We start from the raw sequence: 17,657 nt of genomic DNA on the forward strand, positions 1-17,657 counted from the left end.
TCCTAAAGTTAATAAAGTAATATGCACATCTATACATCCAAATCATTGTAATTTATTTATGTATGCAAGGTTTTGGTGGGTTTTTTTTCTTTTTGCAGACTCAAAAATAATGCACAGTTATCTCTATTCTTGACTTGACCTAACAGCATAGAAACACAACTAAGATGCTTTGCACCTTCTTTTTTTTTTTTTTGTAAAAATGGTTGCCTGTACAACAATTCTGAAGTAAATTTAAAAATGCTTTGACATAATAGAAATCCAAATAATAATGAAAAACATCTGGGTGGCTTGGGTCTGGGGAAGGGAGGCCTGTAGCTCTTCTGGATGTGCGGGTGCACTCTAGGCTTCAGCCAGCCCAGAGCTCCACTGGGCTGGTGTGGGGGGGGGAGGAGAGGGGGGAGAGAATTCAGGGCTTCTCTGGGCAGGGGGCTCCAGGTACGGGGGAGCTCGGGGCTCTGGCTGCTGGGGGGAACACACAGGCAGAAGGGGTGGAGGTGGGGGCTAGCCTCCACAAAGAGGGGCTCTGCCCATGTGTCTGCCACTCACCACCTCATTCCCTGCCCATCTTCTGGGTCCCTCCACAGCCTGCCACCTGCTGCTCGCCTCCTCTCTCCCGTGCCACAGGTACCCTGCTGCCTGCAGTGAGAACTCCCACTTGCGGGTGGCTCACTGCTCACCTCAGTCCCCTGCTTTTAGCCAGACCCTCCCCTCCGCCCCCCTGCCTGCCTCCTTACTCCTCTGCCAGGGGTCCCCCCCTGCTTGCAGCCAGCCTCCCTCCTGCAGCTGGCTCACCAGTTGCCTCCTTGCTCCTCTGCCAGGCCCCAATCCTCTTGCCTCCTCACTGCTCATCACCTCACCCTCCTTCTTGCAGTTAACCTTGCTGCTTAAAGGGTTGTGTGTCCCACCTGTGTCTCCAGTGAGGTGGCCTATGCAAGAGCAACAGTGGAAGGGGAGGAGCTGATGCTCTTCTCTCCTCCCCCCTCCCCCCCCATGAAACTGCCCTGGCTGCAGGGAAACCCCTGGGTGGCTATATTTGAGAAACACGGTTCTAAACCATCACTAACAGAATCTCTGTTGAAATGGATGGTTTAACTGTAGATACTATTCCTGGATGAATGACTTAGTGCTCTTTTATTTTACACTTTTTCTGCTCCTGCACAAACTCTTGCTACTACAATGAGTTTCACAAGGTGGGGTTAGAGTGAGTTCAGTACCTTCCCTGGTAAGCAGTACCAGGGCAGAGTCACCGCAACTTGGGTCAGGCGTACACCTCTACAAAGGGAAACAACCCCCCCCCCCCCCATGTTGTGGCAAATTATCAGAAAGAAAGCTTTCCTAATTGACTGGCAGCTAACCAACCCCTGCCTTTAGTGAGTCATGGTGTTAGTTTTCCTAACTTTAAAGGGGCCAGGGTGCTGTGCTCAGAAAAGGCAGCAACAGCCAGCACGCAGTGCCATAGCAAATCCCTAATAGCTTTCCCATGAGTCTTGTTTCCTAAAACTGCCCTCAGATGAAGGAGGAGAGAAGCAGATGAAACCAGGGAATCAATGACAGCATGGGGGAACATTCAGACCTTAAAGGGAAAGGGTCTGGATCTTTGAAGGAGACGAGTATGTTGTTTTCTGGGCTATGGCTATGCAGTAACTAGGGCAACTGTCCATTTATACTGGAATCTTGTACAGACTGAAGAATCAAATTGCCTATGTACACAAACTTACAGTACCAACTCCTTGGATAGCATGACACTTCTACTGAGTGGACAAACCCAGCTCCCTTGCTGATGGTGGTAAGTGAATACTAAGAACAAAATTTTCTGCTACAAGATGTAGATACTGTTGTTAGACTATCACAAAACATTCAACATTGTTTTGAAAGAAAGGGTTAAAACATTTGTTACATGATGGAAAACAGTCCCCTGCTGTTATGAGATGTGCATTATACCCCCATCTAATGGAGAAGTCAGGTTGGACATGGGTACCTTTTTTTACTTTCCATAGCATGGCTCAGGCTTGAGTGAAGTTTAGGAATTGCTGTTTTAACTCTGCCAGAGCTAAAAATGCTGTTATTTTCTTGGGATACATAAAGAAAGCTAGCCTAGTTTATTTTAAAAAACATTTTATTTACCACACAAACATTACTTTATATTACTATTGGAAAACCCCCTACATCAGTTTAATGCCAAAAACAATTTTAACATCACTAATACTTGAAACATTATACTTAAGCCCTCTTCTCTTTGGATCATGCTGCTAGTTGGTCCACATTCTCTTCACTTCTGTTAGCTAAATGTGATTCAACAATCTCAGCAAAGAGGTTCCTTCTCAACAGGTTGTATGCAAGCGGTAACAGCTGACCAACAACCTTGTGAAAATACTGCAAATTATAGGGGGGAAAGTGAGTAAGTGAGCAGAGTTTGGCAGACAGAACAGCAACAATCATCTCTTCTGACTGTGAACACAGGCCCTAATCTATCATCTTCAAGAACTATTAACCTTGTCATATACAATGAGAGCCATAAAAAGAACAGGAGTACTTGTGGCACCTTAGAGACCAATGAGAGCCATGTAGCTTTCCTCTAGATCAGGCAGGATTGAATACAAGCTAAGGAACTATGGTTAAGGTTGCTCCTGTCTACCCCCACCCTTGTTCAAAGTGACACTTATTTAAAGTGGCAAAATCCAAACTATGACTTCACACTATTGTTCACAAGCATTGTTTCTGTCCATCCAGTTGGAACTTCACTCTAGTAAAGGGGGTATCAGAATTTGTATTTAGCACACTTGTTATTTTGTCACATCTATATTAAGAATAGACGTTTCCCTTTGGCAAGGACAACACAATTCAACACAGTTTACTCCTGTGGGCATTCTGCCCTAAAAAATGAAAAATTCTGTATACAAAACAACACTACATAATCATGCCAGTTTCAATTATTTTGAAATAAGTTACCAGAATACCTGTCAGCAAGTATGTCTGTAACAGTAGAGAGACACACAAATTCCCCTAGAAGTAGACTTAAATAAATGCCTATGACAACCCAGTTCCTGGTTCTTTGTCCCCTCCCCCCAGCCCAGCTAGGGGGCCAGACACCCACAACCCCTCCCCTCCAGCTCCCTGCACCCCCTCTCCTCCAGAGCCCAGCTATGGGGCCCCCTCCTTTCCCAGACAGGCACAGCTCAGGGATCCAGAGGGAGAGAGCCTGATCCTCGGTCCCAAGCTTGCACAGAGTTTCCTGTACGCCATCCTCTCCTTCCCTCAGGGTATACTGGGAACTGCAGCTGCCAGGAACCTGCCTCTAGCCCCAGCTCCTCCCCCATCCCCAGTTCTGCCCCCAGCTCCACCTTCAACCCAGGCTCCTTTGCTGAGCCAACTGTGCTGTAATGGAGGGGCAGGGGACAGGAGGCAGACAGATTCCATTACTGGTAAGGGATGGATGTGACACATACACACACACTCTCTCTCTCTCTATTTGGGCACCACTGCCTTAGTGCTAGGGAAAAAAGTCAATTAAGAAGAAATGCTAATTTTGGTGTTAATAGTGGGCTAGATTTACAAAGGCATTCAGGTGCCTAAAGATGTAGGTGCTTTTGTAAATCCCATCTATCTGCATTTTTAGGTGCCTATCTGCACAATGGACTGTATATATTGCCAAGTCACATGTACTACATTTGCTAAGTTAGTGATATTGGACAGCGAGAACACTCTCAAACAAAAACACCAGACGGCCTCACTGAATATGAATAAGCCATTAAGCAACTACAAACTGAGGGCCTATTGTATCTTCTGTAACATAGCAACCAATGATGTCAACTTGAGGTTTTTTGACAAGAATAAAGCCCCCCAAATTAAGTCCTGCTCTACCCCAAAAGACAACTTTTAAGTGTACGTTTTAGTACTTACATGTGACCCATAGCAAAAGAGGTCCATTCCCAGTTCATACCCCATTCCGTAATCACATTCATCATTAGCAAACTGAACAAAAGTGATCATTTCCTGAATGGGTGCAAAGGCTTTCAGTCTCTGGTCATCGCTAGGAGCATCCACAATGGCCTTACAAATTCTTTTAAGATTAGCTGTAATTATAAATAAAGAAAAGTAAATTCCACACTGATGTTATTTAAAATGTGAACTCATTCATTGCATCTGAATTAGGTATGTACCAACTTCGGCCATAGAAAGCACAATGATCTTTTTCACTCAAGCAGCACAATGAATCCTAAAATACGGGGTTATAGGAAAAGAGTCTGGTTTTGGAGTTGTGGGTGGAAACAGTTGAGAACTTACTCGCTCTGGAACAGGGGTACTTCAGGTTATTCTCAGAAGTTAGAGCAATACTGCAAAGTGCTGCCTTTTGAAGATTCAGTATACATGTTGAGTGAAATTGTGTGTCATAAAGAAGTCTTATGGCACTTAAACCTGCTCTTGTTTATTATCAGATGAAATCAAATGGTTTCCTCAGTAATACATTTATGATGCAGTCAGCTTCAATTGCTCGTTTCAGGAGAGTTTTCAGTATTCACTGGACTATGGTTTTCATCCAATTAAAACAAAATGTTGATTCAAACCAAAATTACATATTCAAGTGTTATGACAATAAAAGATCAGCTGTTTTCTGTTCCCCACAATATTGTTAATACTCTTACCTAGTATAAATGCAGTCTAGATTTTGCATCAGCCAGCAGAAGTGTTTGAGTGCAACTTGACTAAAACAGAAGAAGGATCTGAACAAGGATGCTTTTACTTTAAAAAAATTTAAAAAACAGTTTACCATTTGTTTCAGGGAGCTCTCTGTACCCAACATCATTTTTATCTACAGGCACAACCAGACCTGCTCCATGAAATGTCTTAGTCACTACCTGAATAAAGGAAAGAAAAAATGGTGCATCATGGTAAGAACACAGTAACATCAGCTACATAAGATACCACCTTGCTCCTGCTATACCCCCACATTACCCCCAATCATCAACCAGAAGATAAACTAACTTTGTGTCCTGGAGCCTGAATTTCCAGATACTAAGTCACATAGTGTTCACTCTTGCCTCCAAATCTAATAATTACAACCCCTGCAGCATTTTACATCTACCCAACTGTAAACCCTACAGTGATGGAACATTCTAATTGGTGGACTGGGGTGGGGGGAGCAGGGAGGGATTCTTACAATCACTGAAGGAAGGCAATGCTAATCTAAATGCATGCTACAACAATTTGTTCCTTTTGACAGACTATACAACAAGCCACATTGCTACTGGCTCTTATCCCCTTATAGGCATTTTCAGTTTTGTTAAAAGAAAAATGACCACCAGGTCTATGTATGTATTTGTTAAGTTTTTTCCAGTATCTCAATTTACTGTTACCCCAGTTTCTTGATTGTGCACCCTAGCTCTTAAACCTTTATTAGGTGAGGAGGGGTGTGTCAGGAGAAAGGCTTCATAAAGTCAGCACTGCTCAGTCTATCATTGGGAGGGGGCAGTGGGGTGAGAAGAAAGGGTGGGGGGAATTTGGGATGTGCAGGGCTGGGGCAGCCAGAGAAAGAGGCAACTTTCCCCAGCTCCAGGGCTGCAGTTGCCAGAGAGAGACATCCCTCCTTCCCCTCCTCAGCTCTTTGGCAGGGGAGAGATCCCCCTCCTTTCCAGCCCCAGCTCAGGAGCTACCGTGGCAGGGAAGAGACCCCCCCCCCCCCCCGCCCCAGCTCAGGGGCTGCTGCGGCGGGGAGGAGGTGGCACATCTATCGCATTAGAAAGGTAAGACTACTGATTAAAATATGAGCTGTGTGCTTTTATTTGTAGACCAAAATAAACGTTGTTTATTAAGGTGGGTTTTTTTTAACTATAGTGCTTTTATCTAAAGTGCTTTACAATAGTTAGCTAATAGTACAAACAACATTTGGAAAGATCATTAAGTGGTCCGCGGAGACCCTCAGCAATTTAAGTGGTCCACAAAAAAGAGTTTGAGAACCACTGCTCTAAGGGAAGAATATCTGACCCTGGGTAAATAGAGACCGGTACTTCATGCTATTCCAGAAGGCTTAGCAAGTTCTTCAGGTAATACCACCACTTGTTTTGTAGGTTCTCTCCTAACTACCAGGTATCCAATTTGACCCTTTTTTCTACAGCCGTGGGTGAATATCAGTTACCCCATCAACATGTACAAACATCCTGACTCCCTCGCCTTTTCTTTTCAGTGTGCTCTTTAGCTCAATTTAGAACTTCTTGTCTCCATTAGACTAGAAGCAAGAAACCAGGCTGTTTTACATCATTCCACATTTGCATTGCTATACCATGCTGACTCAGTCTAAATAATCAAAATCCATGTGCATTGTTCTTCATTTGGTCTGCCTCCACTTCTAGTGTCTTTTGCAAACTTGACATCTCACTTGCAGTAGCCTCAAATTACTATTACCCTCTTGATCCAAAAACTGACCCATCAGGTATGCTAATTTTAGCTTGTTTCCAACTTGAAGAGTTTTTAATCTATACCTAATTTCTGCCCCTAAACATCCTTAGTCAAACCGACTTTTCCAAGTATTCTCACAGCATGTGCCTTAAGGCAGTTTGCCTCTCAAAATAAAGAGAGGTCTAAGAATTTCCTTGTTAAATAATGGAGGTTGATTTGACTTTGTCTAAAAGCTGAGGGACTGCTGACCAGTGGCTTTATAGTGTTCACCTATTTTCAGTTAACACACTGGTGGATATACTTTCTATTTCAAGTTTACACATATAGCAGACATGATTTTATATTATTTAGTTCATCTGTAGTACTTGGAAAAATTGATCAAATTTGAGATTATCCCTTCCCCCATACAGATAGCAGGTATCCAGTTAGAATTTCTCTACTCATGTTAGTAGCTCTTCATCATTGGCCTATTGAAGATATACATATAAAAAATTGCTGTTGTACTTCAGTAATTCTATACTTTATTTTCTTAGTGCAACCTTCAGTAAATGCCAGTTAAGTTAATGTCTGCTTTTAAAAATGGCAAGTTTAAATTGTAATATGATCCTCCTTTCACTGACAGAGGAACTACACATGGAGGTGCTGGTGGCTGTTTAAGCAGCAGGTACTCTCTCAAAAGGGACATTAGCATTGTTTCCCCAACACTGGAAGTTTATATAGCGCTTAAAGAACAAAAAACAAACAAAAAAAAAAAGGGTGGGCAGTTGGCTGGCTTACTTAGATGGGTCAGATCCTGCCATCCAGTAGACATCAGATGAAGAATGACCTCTGCACTACTCCTCCTTGAGCTAGTGGTAGATTGCACAGGGAATTTGGGTTTGTTTTTTTGGTAGTATGGAGGTTGGAATATGTAACAGGCTGGCTTGTCTTTGGGCTGGAGAGCCTGGGGCTAAACCAGCGCTGATTACAAGATGAGTAGAGCCCTGCACGAATACAAAGTTTGTATCCGCATCTAATCCACAAACATGGTCCACAGGGATAAAGCGATATTTGCAGGGCTCTAAAGTTGAGGCTTATCTGAGAGGAATCAGATGATTCCAACTTAAAATGCAGCAGGAAGTATGTGTGTGATTGAGAGAAGGAGCTGATACTGCCAACAGGCATGATAGTGAGCTGGGAAATGCTCAGAAGACAGAAGCCTGAAAAAGCCTGTAGCTGGCTGAAGAAGCAGCTGAAAGAGTAAGGCTGGCTCCTGCAGAAAAATTGAACTGTGAGCCAGCTCTAGGAAACAAGGCTGGGAACCCCCTTAACTAAGGGGAGAGAGACACTGAACTGGAGTTGTGGCCTGAAGGGCCAGTGTGTACTGGAGGACTGAATAAAACATTCCCCAGCTAGGATCCAGTTTAATCTTTGGACTGTGTAGAGTTTAAGGCACCTTGTGAAGGAGAAAACGGGAGTGGGGAGCTGCAGTAGCACTCTTGGTCAGGACAGGGTGCTCAGGAGGCAGTAAGCAGCCACCATGATACAGAGAGGTTCCTGTAACACTACATGGCATAACATTTCATAGGAAAGGTTGCCATCTATGCAGCCCATCTAGAATAAATAAATCACTGAGTTAGGACACAGTGACCAAAGCAGCCATAGAGGAATGCTAGAACTCTCCTCCAAAATAAGTGTATACTAAACAACCATTTTAGAATAATGGTGACATCATATGATGTCCACAGGAGGACATTTACATGCTGCCTTAGCAATCTGGTAGCAGTGAGCCACTATGTGTAGTATTAGAAGTGGATGGAGTTGATTTCCTGTACTGTTGAAAACTTCAGCCAACAGCCTCCACCTTTCAGGCACAGGAAGGAACAAGGGGAGCAACTCTTCAGACAATATCACCCCTTAGTCAATGCTCTGGAGATTGTGTCTTAGCTGAACAGGAAAGAAAGCTAAAGTGAATTAGTTTAGCTAGAGCAACTTTACCTAGTTGGTCAGAAAAAGAAAAAAAAGCCATACTTTCTTATCTCTTTGTTTCATCTTCATGGTTTTCTGTTCCAGCGAATAACCCAATTCTTTTGCTGTTCTTGTGAGGTTTTCATCTATGTCTTTCAAAATACCACTTTTCTTTTTATCTGTCAATTCCTTAAGCTTTTTTGACAAAAACAATCTGAAACACAAAGGAAGACTCATTACACAGCAGGTCACCTGTCTCAGGATCTAGAAAGTTTTGTTTTTTAAATTAAAAAAAAAAAAAAAAAAAAATCTAGTCCCCTAATCTCTTAGCCAAAAAATTTGCTAATCAATGATTATGTATGACCATTTCATACAAAAGATAGCTTTAACATGCTATTAGGTTACATTCAAGCACTCAAAAATTAGGAAATGCTAGAATTAAGGTTGCCTGTATAGTCTTGTGCACATGTATTATGATGCAGTCTTCAGTTATATTCTCATACTATTTCTACAGGACCTGTTCCTATAGGTGCACAGGGGCCGAAGAGTGCATATCAACTGAGGCAGCTGTGATTTTTTTTTTATTGTAATCATTCAATGAGTGGCTTCATGCCTTATTTGCTACATATAATCCAAACCCTGTCTGGAATACAAAGTTAAGCATTTTCTTCTGGTCTTTTCTATGATGCTTATCACTGGCTCAGAGTGCTTCACAAACATTAACTTTTTTTTCCTTCTCTCCCAGAGGTGTTGACATCCCTTGCAGTTGCGAGTGCTCCTGAAAATGAGGCCTTAAGTGTCTCAGGCTGATTATCCAGAAAATGAAGAACACACAACTGGGGTGTAACCTGACAAAATTTGTATGTAAGTGACTTGCTCATCATATGAAGTTGATGGCAGATGCAAGGCCAGAACTGAATTTTCTTATGCTGCATTCACCTGCCTTAGCCACCAGAGGGTGGCATATTTTGTTGCTTCTGGAGGCGGAGCACATTGCACACCCCAGAGGCTCCTTCCATTCCTCCAACTCCCTTCTCTCTGTAACCCCCTCACCCTTCCCCACATGTCAGCGGCTCTGTCCCCTCGTTTTCTTCCTCCCCTCATACCAGGGTCTTTCCCCAATCCCTTCTCTGCCACATGCTGGGGGTTGTGTCCCCTTTCTCCCTCCATGCCAGGGGTTCTGACTCTAAGAATGGTGGTGGGAGGGGAATGGATGGTATTTTTCTTTGTCGGACAGACAAGTCATTCAAGGTGTCACCATTTTATAACGGCATTGGCAGGAAAGGCAAGCTGAGATGGGGTATTCTTATGCTGGAAGGTGTTAATGGATGCCACCAATGGGTTTGTTTATCTATAGACACAGAGGTGGTTGAAGCTGCTGGGTCTGCTAACTCGATGTCCCCCATTTTCCTTTTCAGCTTCCCACTTTAATAGAGTTCTGCTCATCAATACATAAAACATTCCCTGAAATTTCAGAATTGATCGGATGTGGCATTCACAAGTTAACACACTACAGCCAAAAACCACTGAGCTCTCATTTTCCTCAGCCAACAAAACTATCCTGTCTCTTCCTGCAGTCCTCTGCCTCATCCTCTGTACATTTTCTAACTTCTAGAGTAAATGAAGCAGGAGACATTCAGACAGCCTCATTCAGTCCATAACTGAGATTCAGTCCCTGAGCTCCAACTATCCTGTGCACTGAGTAAGGCCGAATTTTCGTGGGGAAAAAAAATACAGGTAATACATGATCATATAGAGACAGTATCATGATGCACACAAAGGGGCCAAATGAAGGTTGTGAATGCAATCTTCATTTTGGCATTATCTCCCCTGAGTGCTTGATTGTGCAAACTAAAGAACTTTTTTTTTTAAAATGTAGTTTTTGAATGTAGCTTCCTTTAAAAGGAAATGAAATGCAAATTCTGTCATGCACAACTGTAAAAATGCTGCCATCATGCATTGCCACTAAGGTTTGAACCATGGATGTTCAGCACAGACTTCTACCACTTGAGCTATGGGACTTTATTAGCTGACAGCAGGAGAAGGCTATTTTCAGTGAACCTGCCATTAGGAAGAACATGCATGACAATGAAACAGTGGGTTATTTTTGCATAAGTAGCCTCATTTAAAATAAATCATAGTCAAGGACAAAAGACAGGAGATTGAGAGGCAATACATCTAAATGGATAGAATTTGGGTCTGCCATAGTAGAGAACTGGATTCTAGTTTCAGAATATGTAACTCTGTGAGGTATGAGGTGTTGATATTAACAAAAGTTGCAACAGGTGAAGACTTAACACCAGTAACAGAAATGAGTCTAGCATTCATGCTAGCTGAGAACCAGGACATTTGTCTTTCTCTTCGAGAGGTCTCATTTAGCTCTGAGCAGCTAAGGGGCCTCTGTTCCATCCGGTAACCCAATAGACTAAGGTGATGTGGGCAGAGAAGCCTCACCTCTCCCCACCCAACCGATGCAGTTGCTTTGGCAGCAGCTAGCTGAGTCTCTGCACTGGAGAGTTCCCAGTGCAGCATATGCTGCTGCCAAAGTAGCCACCCAGCCTTAAAACGTTTAGGGGTTTTGGTATGCTGCTAAAATTAAACAGTAACAATGTAAGACATAGCACAGAAATGGAGATTTTTCAACAGTTTGTCAGCCAAATCTGAACAGTAATTCATGGCATTGTCCCCTGCCAAAGACAGGAGCCCTGCTGCAAAAGGTCACAAGACCAATTAACAGAAAGTGTTAGGCAACAAAACACAGGGATCACTGCTGGCTTTCCCTATAACATTTTAGCCATTATTGTCCCCGTGTGTTGCTTCAAGTACATTATTTCATTTAAATTATTATATAAAAATATAAGCTCAAGGAACCCCCAGATCATCTAGTCTGACCTCCTGTATATAAAACAGGCGACCACCACCTAGCCCCTGCACAATAAACCCCAAGAACTGAAGTATTACAGCTCACAGGAGACTAACCTATCATGTGTCACAGGGAGAGACTAGGAGGAACTGAGATGCACCAATGCCTGAGGCCCCTGCAATGGCAGGGAATTGGTTAAGTGAGATATACCCAGATAATCCTGTCAAGTGACCCACACCCCATTGGAAGGTGGAAAAAAAACCAACCCAAGGCCACTGCTAATCTGGTTCCTTCCTAAACCCCACATAGGGAAATCAGACTCTGAGCAAGACCCAGCCAGCCATTCTGGAGAAAAAAAGAATGATTGGTTCCACTTCAGAGCACTGCTACACTCCATTCAGTGTCCCATCTCCAGCTATGGCCATCTCTGATGTGGCGACCTAAAGGAGTCTCTTCCTTTTCAGAGACACAATATACTGGTAGCATTTCTAACTCATTCCATGAGCACAGGTATCAGCAAAGAAAGGCTTCTAGTGAGAAAAATTAAAGGTGGCTGAAAGGGTGTCCTGTTTTCTTCAAGCCATGTCATACCATTTTTAACCCCACAGAAAAGAAAATATAAAAGACAGGTATCTACAGAAGTATAAAATTTAAGATCTATTTTTAAATTAAAAATATATTTTCAGGATGCTTTACATATGTGGATTCTTACCACCACATCTGCTCTCTAGAAAAAGACTGGCTATTATTTTTAAGCATTATTAATTAATAAGTCATGGTGTTTAACATCTAGAATAAATGTTGCCATTAAAAAGGTATTTAAAGTTAATGAGCATGAGTAAACAAGTCATCATTCAATTAAGTGAAAATAGAACAATGCACAAATAAACCCACACTGCAATAATAGTTTACAGCTAAAGAACTCAACACACTGTAATCAGTTAGAAACAGAATAACTAACAAGAACATGGATGTCTGAAACATATCAAAAGGGAGGACCATGACTAAGGTGTTTATAGTCCAAGCATAGTACATTTGAAAAACTAAAGGCAACCTCAAAGGCTCAGAGCTCTAAAGCAAAGTAAGCTCCTAACCCAAGAATGGGAACCTACCAAGACTTTGGAGGAAGTGTGGCCAGAACACAAAATACATCTTCATTTGGATACGTCCCTGCCCAACCATCTGTTGCATAAACTAAGTGTTCTGTTTAGGTGTCCGAGGAACAGTGTCCTTTCAGTACATACCTATACTTCTTGCCGATGTGCACCACTGCCTATAAAGCTTTAAGTTTTAATTTTACCTAGTTTTCCCTAACTTTTATTTCAGGAAGGTCAAAAGATATCTACTGTTCCATCTCGTGGATATTATGCTAGAGCAATTAAAACCTTGTGGATCTCCCATTAATTGCAAAAGAAAGCTATCCTGTCCCAGCTTAGTAGTGACAGTTTTTATTTGTTAGTTCTGTTTTAGAATGACAAATGTCCTCGCCAACATTTAAAAGTCACTTGTATAAGGTAGAGATGGACACTCTTGGTTTAGTAAAACATTCTTCATATGAATTCTTTTCACCATTGTGTTTCATCCCCCTTCAAAAGTTCATTTCAAAATGCAACCTGCAATCATTCTGACAAACTACAATCTTTTTTTAAAATCATGGCTTCTGTTAATGCCTCTATCATCATTTTCTGCTGAAATGCTCTATTCCTACAGAAACACATACTGGACTTTATAAAGAAAAGCAACCCTGGCTATTTTAGTACAACCACAAAGTTCAAGACTGGTCAGCCAATTTACTCTGGGTCTAGTAATCTTATGAAAGGTATCCATATTTGTAGAGGTTTCTCTAGTATTATTTTCAAAGTAAAAAACCTACACAGGTGTGTGAGTGAGTGAGAGATAGAAGAACAGTGCCAGCTGCCACAACTCACCAACCTTCAAAAGCAGAGGAAGATTAGAATTCTGACCCTTTCCAAATCGTCGAAAATTGGAAGGGGGCAGAAACGAGGAGAGAGTTGAAACAATCAATCAGAAATGTACTTAAACAAGTAGTTAAGGTATTTCACATTGGTACTTTTTTGTGGCTTAGAGGAAAACGAATTGCATTTACACTTCTATCCTGATATAACGCGACCCAATAAAACACGAATTCGGACAGAACACAGTAAAGCAGCGCTCCAGGGGGGGGCAGGGCTGCGCACTCCAGTGGATCAAAGCAAGTTCGATATAACGCGGTTTCACCTATAACGCAGTAAGATTTTTTGGCTCCCGAGGACAGTGTTATATCGGGGTAGAGGTGTAGTTAGGAAACAGAAGTTGTAAACCTTACTTGACTGCAGCAAATACATTGTCACCAATCTGAGAAATTACACAGCTTTTCTTTGCTTCGTTTGCACCAACCCACGTTGGAAGTTCATCTGGCACATCCCTATAAAACAAGATGTATACAAACAGTAGGGTTTCTCTCTTTAAAGTGAAGTTAGCATGCACAAGAGATGCTGAATGGAGCACTGGAGCCTGAAGTCTTACATTTTAACTGCCCAGTGATAAATGTAACCTCTCCTTACTTCCATGGGCCTTTCTAGGCACCCCACACACACTTCAGTCTCCAATCCTTTGCCTCTCAGAGAATGCCAGCTAGAATGATTAATTCTTCACTACAAACAGCAGAGACCACCAAGAGCTTAAATTCAGTATTGAATCACACTAGATTCACATGCACAACTTTAAGTATTTGAATACAGAATAATTATATCAGAGCCACTTCTTTAGCTGGAGCAGCAAAGAGATCTTGACAAGAAGTGGCTCTGTACAGAAGAAATAAGGCAGAAGCATATATTTCCAGTGTTGCCAGGTAGACTCAAGTATAGAAAAGGAAAAACAAAAAACACACACAGTTCTCTTCCCCATTGTCCAATCCCAGGAGCAGATAACCATTTGCTCCAGGACATCATGGCAGTAGTTAAAAACATCATTATGATTAAAACAGGGTTTGTTTGGTTTGTAAGATAGTCTTTAACCCTCATCCCCAGTCCTTCCAATATATTTTGCCCTATAATGTTAGCTACTAAAAATGACAACTGAAGTGTCATCTATCTGACTGAGGGAGGTAATAAGTAGAGGTTCTATCATCTGACAATGGTGCAGAGTTCTTACATTACATACATCAGTGGAAATGGAGAAAAAGATAAGGACCATATATAAAATGCAATACCTGAAATATCCCATGTGATACTGAGTTTTGCTATCCCCAGCAATTATAGTCTGAAATTCAGGAGGATCATAAAAAAACCTCCAGTGAAGGTTGAAGTTCAGATCTGCTGATTTTGTTTTTTTGTGTTTTCCAGCAAGAATATCATATGGTCCAACTAGCTGAAGTCCAATACTTGATAGGAGTGCTTCTGCAAAACAAAATCATCAACTGTGACATTTTCTCGTGCATGCAGGAAGCAAGATCTCAGCCATAAGGCATTTCCATTTCCAAATGGAAAGCTGACATGAACAAAACTGAAGCTGTGCTTATTATAGCACATTTCAAATTCACATTGCTTAGGTATCACACAGCAAGTCTAAAAGCCAAATAATCAGACCCCAAACTCATGCTTATTCTCCCTCATACAAGATACTCTAACCCAGGGGTTGGCAACCTATGGCACGCGAGGCAATTTTTGATGGCACACGGCAGCGGGCTGAGCGGCTCAGCATACCACCACTCTGGGGTTCCGGCTGCTGCCCCGTTGCCAGCCGGGGTCCCGGCCACCGGCCCCACTCAGCGCCCGCTGCTGGCCTGGGGACCCCCAAGGAACCCCAGGCTGGCAGCGGGCTGAGCAGGCCGGCGGCCGAGCCCCCGGCTGGCAGAAGCCGGTGGCCGGAACCCCAGAGCAGTGGCGGGCTGAGCCGCTCAGCCCGCTGGCAATCTGGGGTCCCAGCCGCTGGCCACGCTCAGCCAGCAGCCAGCCTGGGGTTCCATTCACTCAGCCAGCAGCGGGCTGAGCGGGCCGGTGGGGGGCTGAGTGGCTCAGTCCACTGCCCAGCAGCACTCCGCCTGCTGCCGGTCTAGGGTTCCGGCTGCCGGCCCCTTGCCGGTCGGGGTCCCAGCTGCTGGCTCCGCTCAGCCTCCTGGGTGAGCAGAACCCGAGGGTGGTAGCGGGCTGAAGGGGGCTAGCGGCCGGGATCCCAGCTGGCAGGAGCTGGTGGATGGAACCCCAGACTGCCAGCGGGCTGAGCAGCTCAGCCCGCTGCCAGTCTGGGGTCCCTGCCACCGGCCCCACTCAGCCCGCCGCCGGCCCCGCTCAGCCCAGACCGGCAGAGGGCTGAGTAGGGGCTGGGATCCTTGTCTGGGGTTCCAGCCCCGCTCAGCCCGCCGCCGGCTGGAACCTCAGACAAGGATCCCAGGCAAGGATCACACTAAATTGATCAGATCTGCATTTTAATTTTGTTTCAAATGAAGCTTCTTAAATATTTTAAAAACCCTTATTTACTTTAAATACAACAATAGTTTATTTATATAATATAGACATAGAGAGAGACCTTCTACAAATGTTAAAATGTATTACTGGCACGGGAAACCTTAAATTACAGTGAACTTGTAATTTGTGAATTTTAAATTACAGTGAACTTGGCACACCACTTCTGAAAGGTTACCGACCCCTGCTCTAACCTGTGCATTTAAAGCTTTTAGTACTCAGATTCAGACAGTTTTCCTTTCACAAAGATATGTTGCCCTAACACTTTTTTTGCAAAAATAACCTGTTTTTATTTGCCTCTAGCAATCTCTACTGATTTATTTTAAGTTGTTGTTTCTAGACCAAAACATCTAGAAACAGTCTGTTTTAGGAGACAGATTTTTCCCCCCATACCCAAACAGCCCCTAGCCAACCTGAAAAAATATTTATGAAAAGGCTACATGTCTGAAAGCTAAAAGTAAATCCTAAACATTAAAAATAAGTTTACTCATTCTTTTCAAGGTCAGATATTAAGAGCGTTCTTGAATTAATCTTAACTTCTTCACTCTCAAATAGGTCAGTTTCATAACAATCTGCAAATTGAAGCGGACAAACACGTGCACACACAGCTTTAAATAGAGATGTGTTCTGTAGTCTGATACACCTTTTGCCCAGCCTAAAGTTATACCAAAGTTGGGGAAACACTAGCCTGTCTCTAAACTGGAAAAATCATTCCAAAAGCTTCCCATTTGCCTTTGTCACTAAACGGCCTTCAGATTGCTTTTGAAAACTCAAGTTAAGCCATACAGCATGCAGAAGTTCTCTTTTTTAGAACCCACCACTTGGCTTGTCAGGCTTCAGCTCCTCACAGAACTTCCAGAACTGATAAAAGTCTTCAGGCATCCTGAGCCGATAGCAACTTTCTACTTCTTGACGCAGCTGATCAGGAACATCTGCCTGGTTGGACCGTCTCTTCTTGACTTCTTTAGTTTTTTCACACTGCAAGTAAACAGCAACGAAATGCACACACGTTAATTCTAGGGAGTGAGTTAACAGGACGCTGCGAATTCGGAGCGTAGGCGAGTGAGTTCTCTGGGGATTAAAAAGGCGTTGTACGCACAGGTTAGGGATTTCACAGGTTTTTGGTTGGGTGCAAGTTTCCAGACGCACACAGAGGGGGTCAAGGCCACGCGGACGGTAAAGGCTCCAGAGGACCTGCAGAAGTAGGTCTAATGGACTCCGGGAAATTCTCGTCCCACCTCTGCAACCTCATAACAGCCGCTGACAGGGCGCGGAAGAGGCCAGCAGGTAGCAGGCGCGGGGCTGCATGGCACAGCCTGGAGCAGCGGCCTTGCAGATCAGCCCGCCCCGCCGGCGGCACCGAGACCTGCTCCGAGCAGCGACAGCGCCATGGCGAGGACCGAGGAGCCCCGTCTATGGCCCGGCCAGTGACAGCAGCCGCCTCCTCCCAGCGCCCGCGGGCCGCTCTCCCTGGGCTGTGCCCGGGAGCAGGCCCGGCTCCCACGCGTCCCGTGGCAGGGCTGCCCCAGCTCGCCGCTCGCGGCCGGTACCTGCTCCCCGGCGCGGGGTCGCCGCTTCCCGCCTCCTGTCATGTTTCTGCCGGCAGCATCCCGCCCCGCCCCCGCCGGGCACTTCCGAGGGCATGACCGGATGACGTCACCGCGTCAGAGCGCGAGGGCACCGCCCCTTCCTTGCGGCGTGCGGGAGAGCCCGGCCCTGCCTTTGGTCTCCGCCAGGCGGCGCTAGGGGACTCAGGGCGGAGGCTGGGCTTGATTATCGCTCACGGTCCCTTCCAGCCCTACAGCTTTAGGGTCTAAGAGTCCCACACAGGGCCGGCTCCAGCATTTCTGCTGCCCCAAGCAAAAAAAAACTGCAATCACGATTGGCGGCAGCAATTGGGGAAAAAAAAGCCGCGATCGGCGGCGGCAGTTCGGCAGCAGGTCCTTCGCTCCTAGAGGGAGTGAGGGACCTGCTGCCCCCGAATTGCCACA

The 17,657-nt window shown here is 44.3% G+C and overlaps 1 protein-coding gene across 1 annotated transcript; it reads right to left on the reverse strand.

Moving 5' to 3' along the window:
- Window positions 1-2,098: 2,098 nt before the first annotated feature.
- Window positions 2,099-17,287, reverse strand: LOC112103186 (histone PARylation factor 1). The gene is made up of 8 exons (XM_024194820.3): window positions 17,217-17,287; window positions 16,485-16,644; window positions 14,415-14,601; window positions 13,530-13,628; window positions 8,404-8,554; window positions 4,769-4,856; window positions 3,901-4,073; window positions 2,099-2,373 (listed from the first exon to the last, which is right to left on the reverse strand). Exons 1-8 carry the CDS (start codon window positions 17,256-17,258, stop codon window positions 2,242-2,244), a joined length of 1,032 nt encoding a protein of 343 aa, XP_024050588.1. The 5' UTR covers window positions 17,259-17,287; the 3' UTR covers window positions 2,099-2,241.
- Between the last annotated feature and the right edge of the window lie 370 nt (window positions 17,288-17,657).

This window comes from Terrapene carolina, unplaced genomic scaffold (assembly GCF_002925995.2).
Source record: "Terrapene carolina triunguis isolate 2854851 unplaced genomic scaffold, T_m_triunguis-2.0 Scaffold66, whole genome shotgun sequence".
Classification (NCBI taxonomy): Eukaryota; Metazoa; Chordata; order Testudines; family Emydidae; genus Terrapene; species Terrapene triunguis.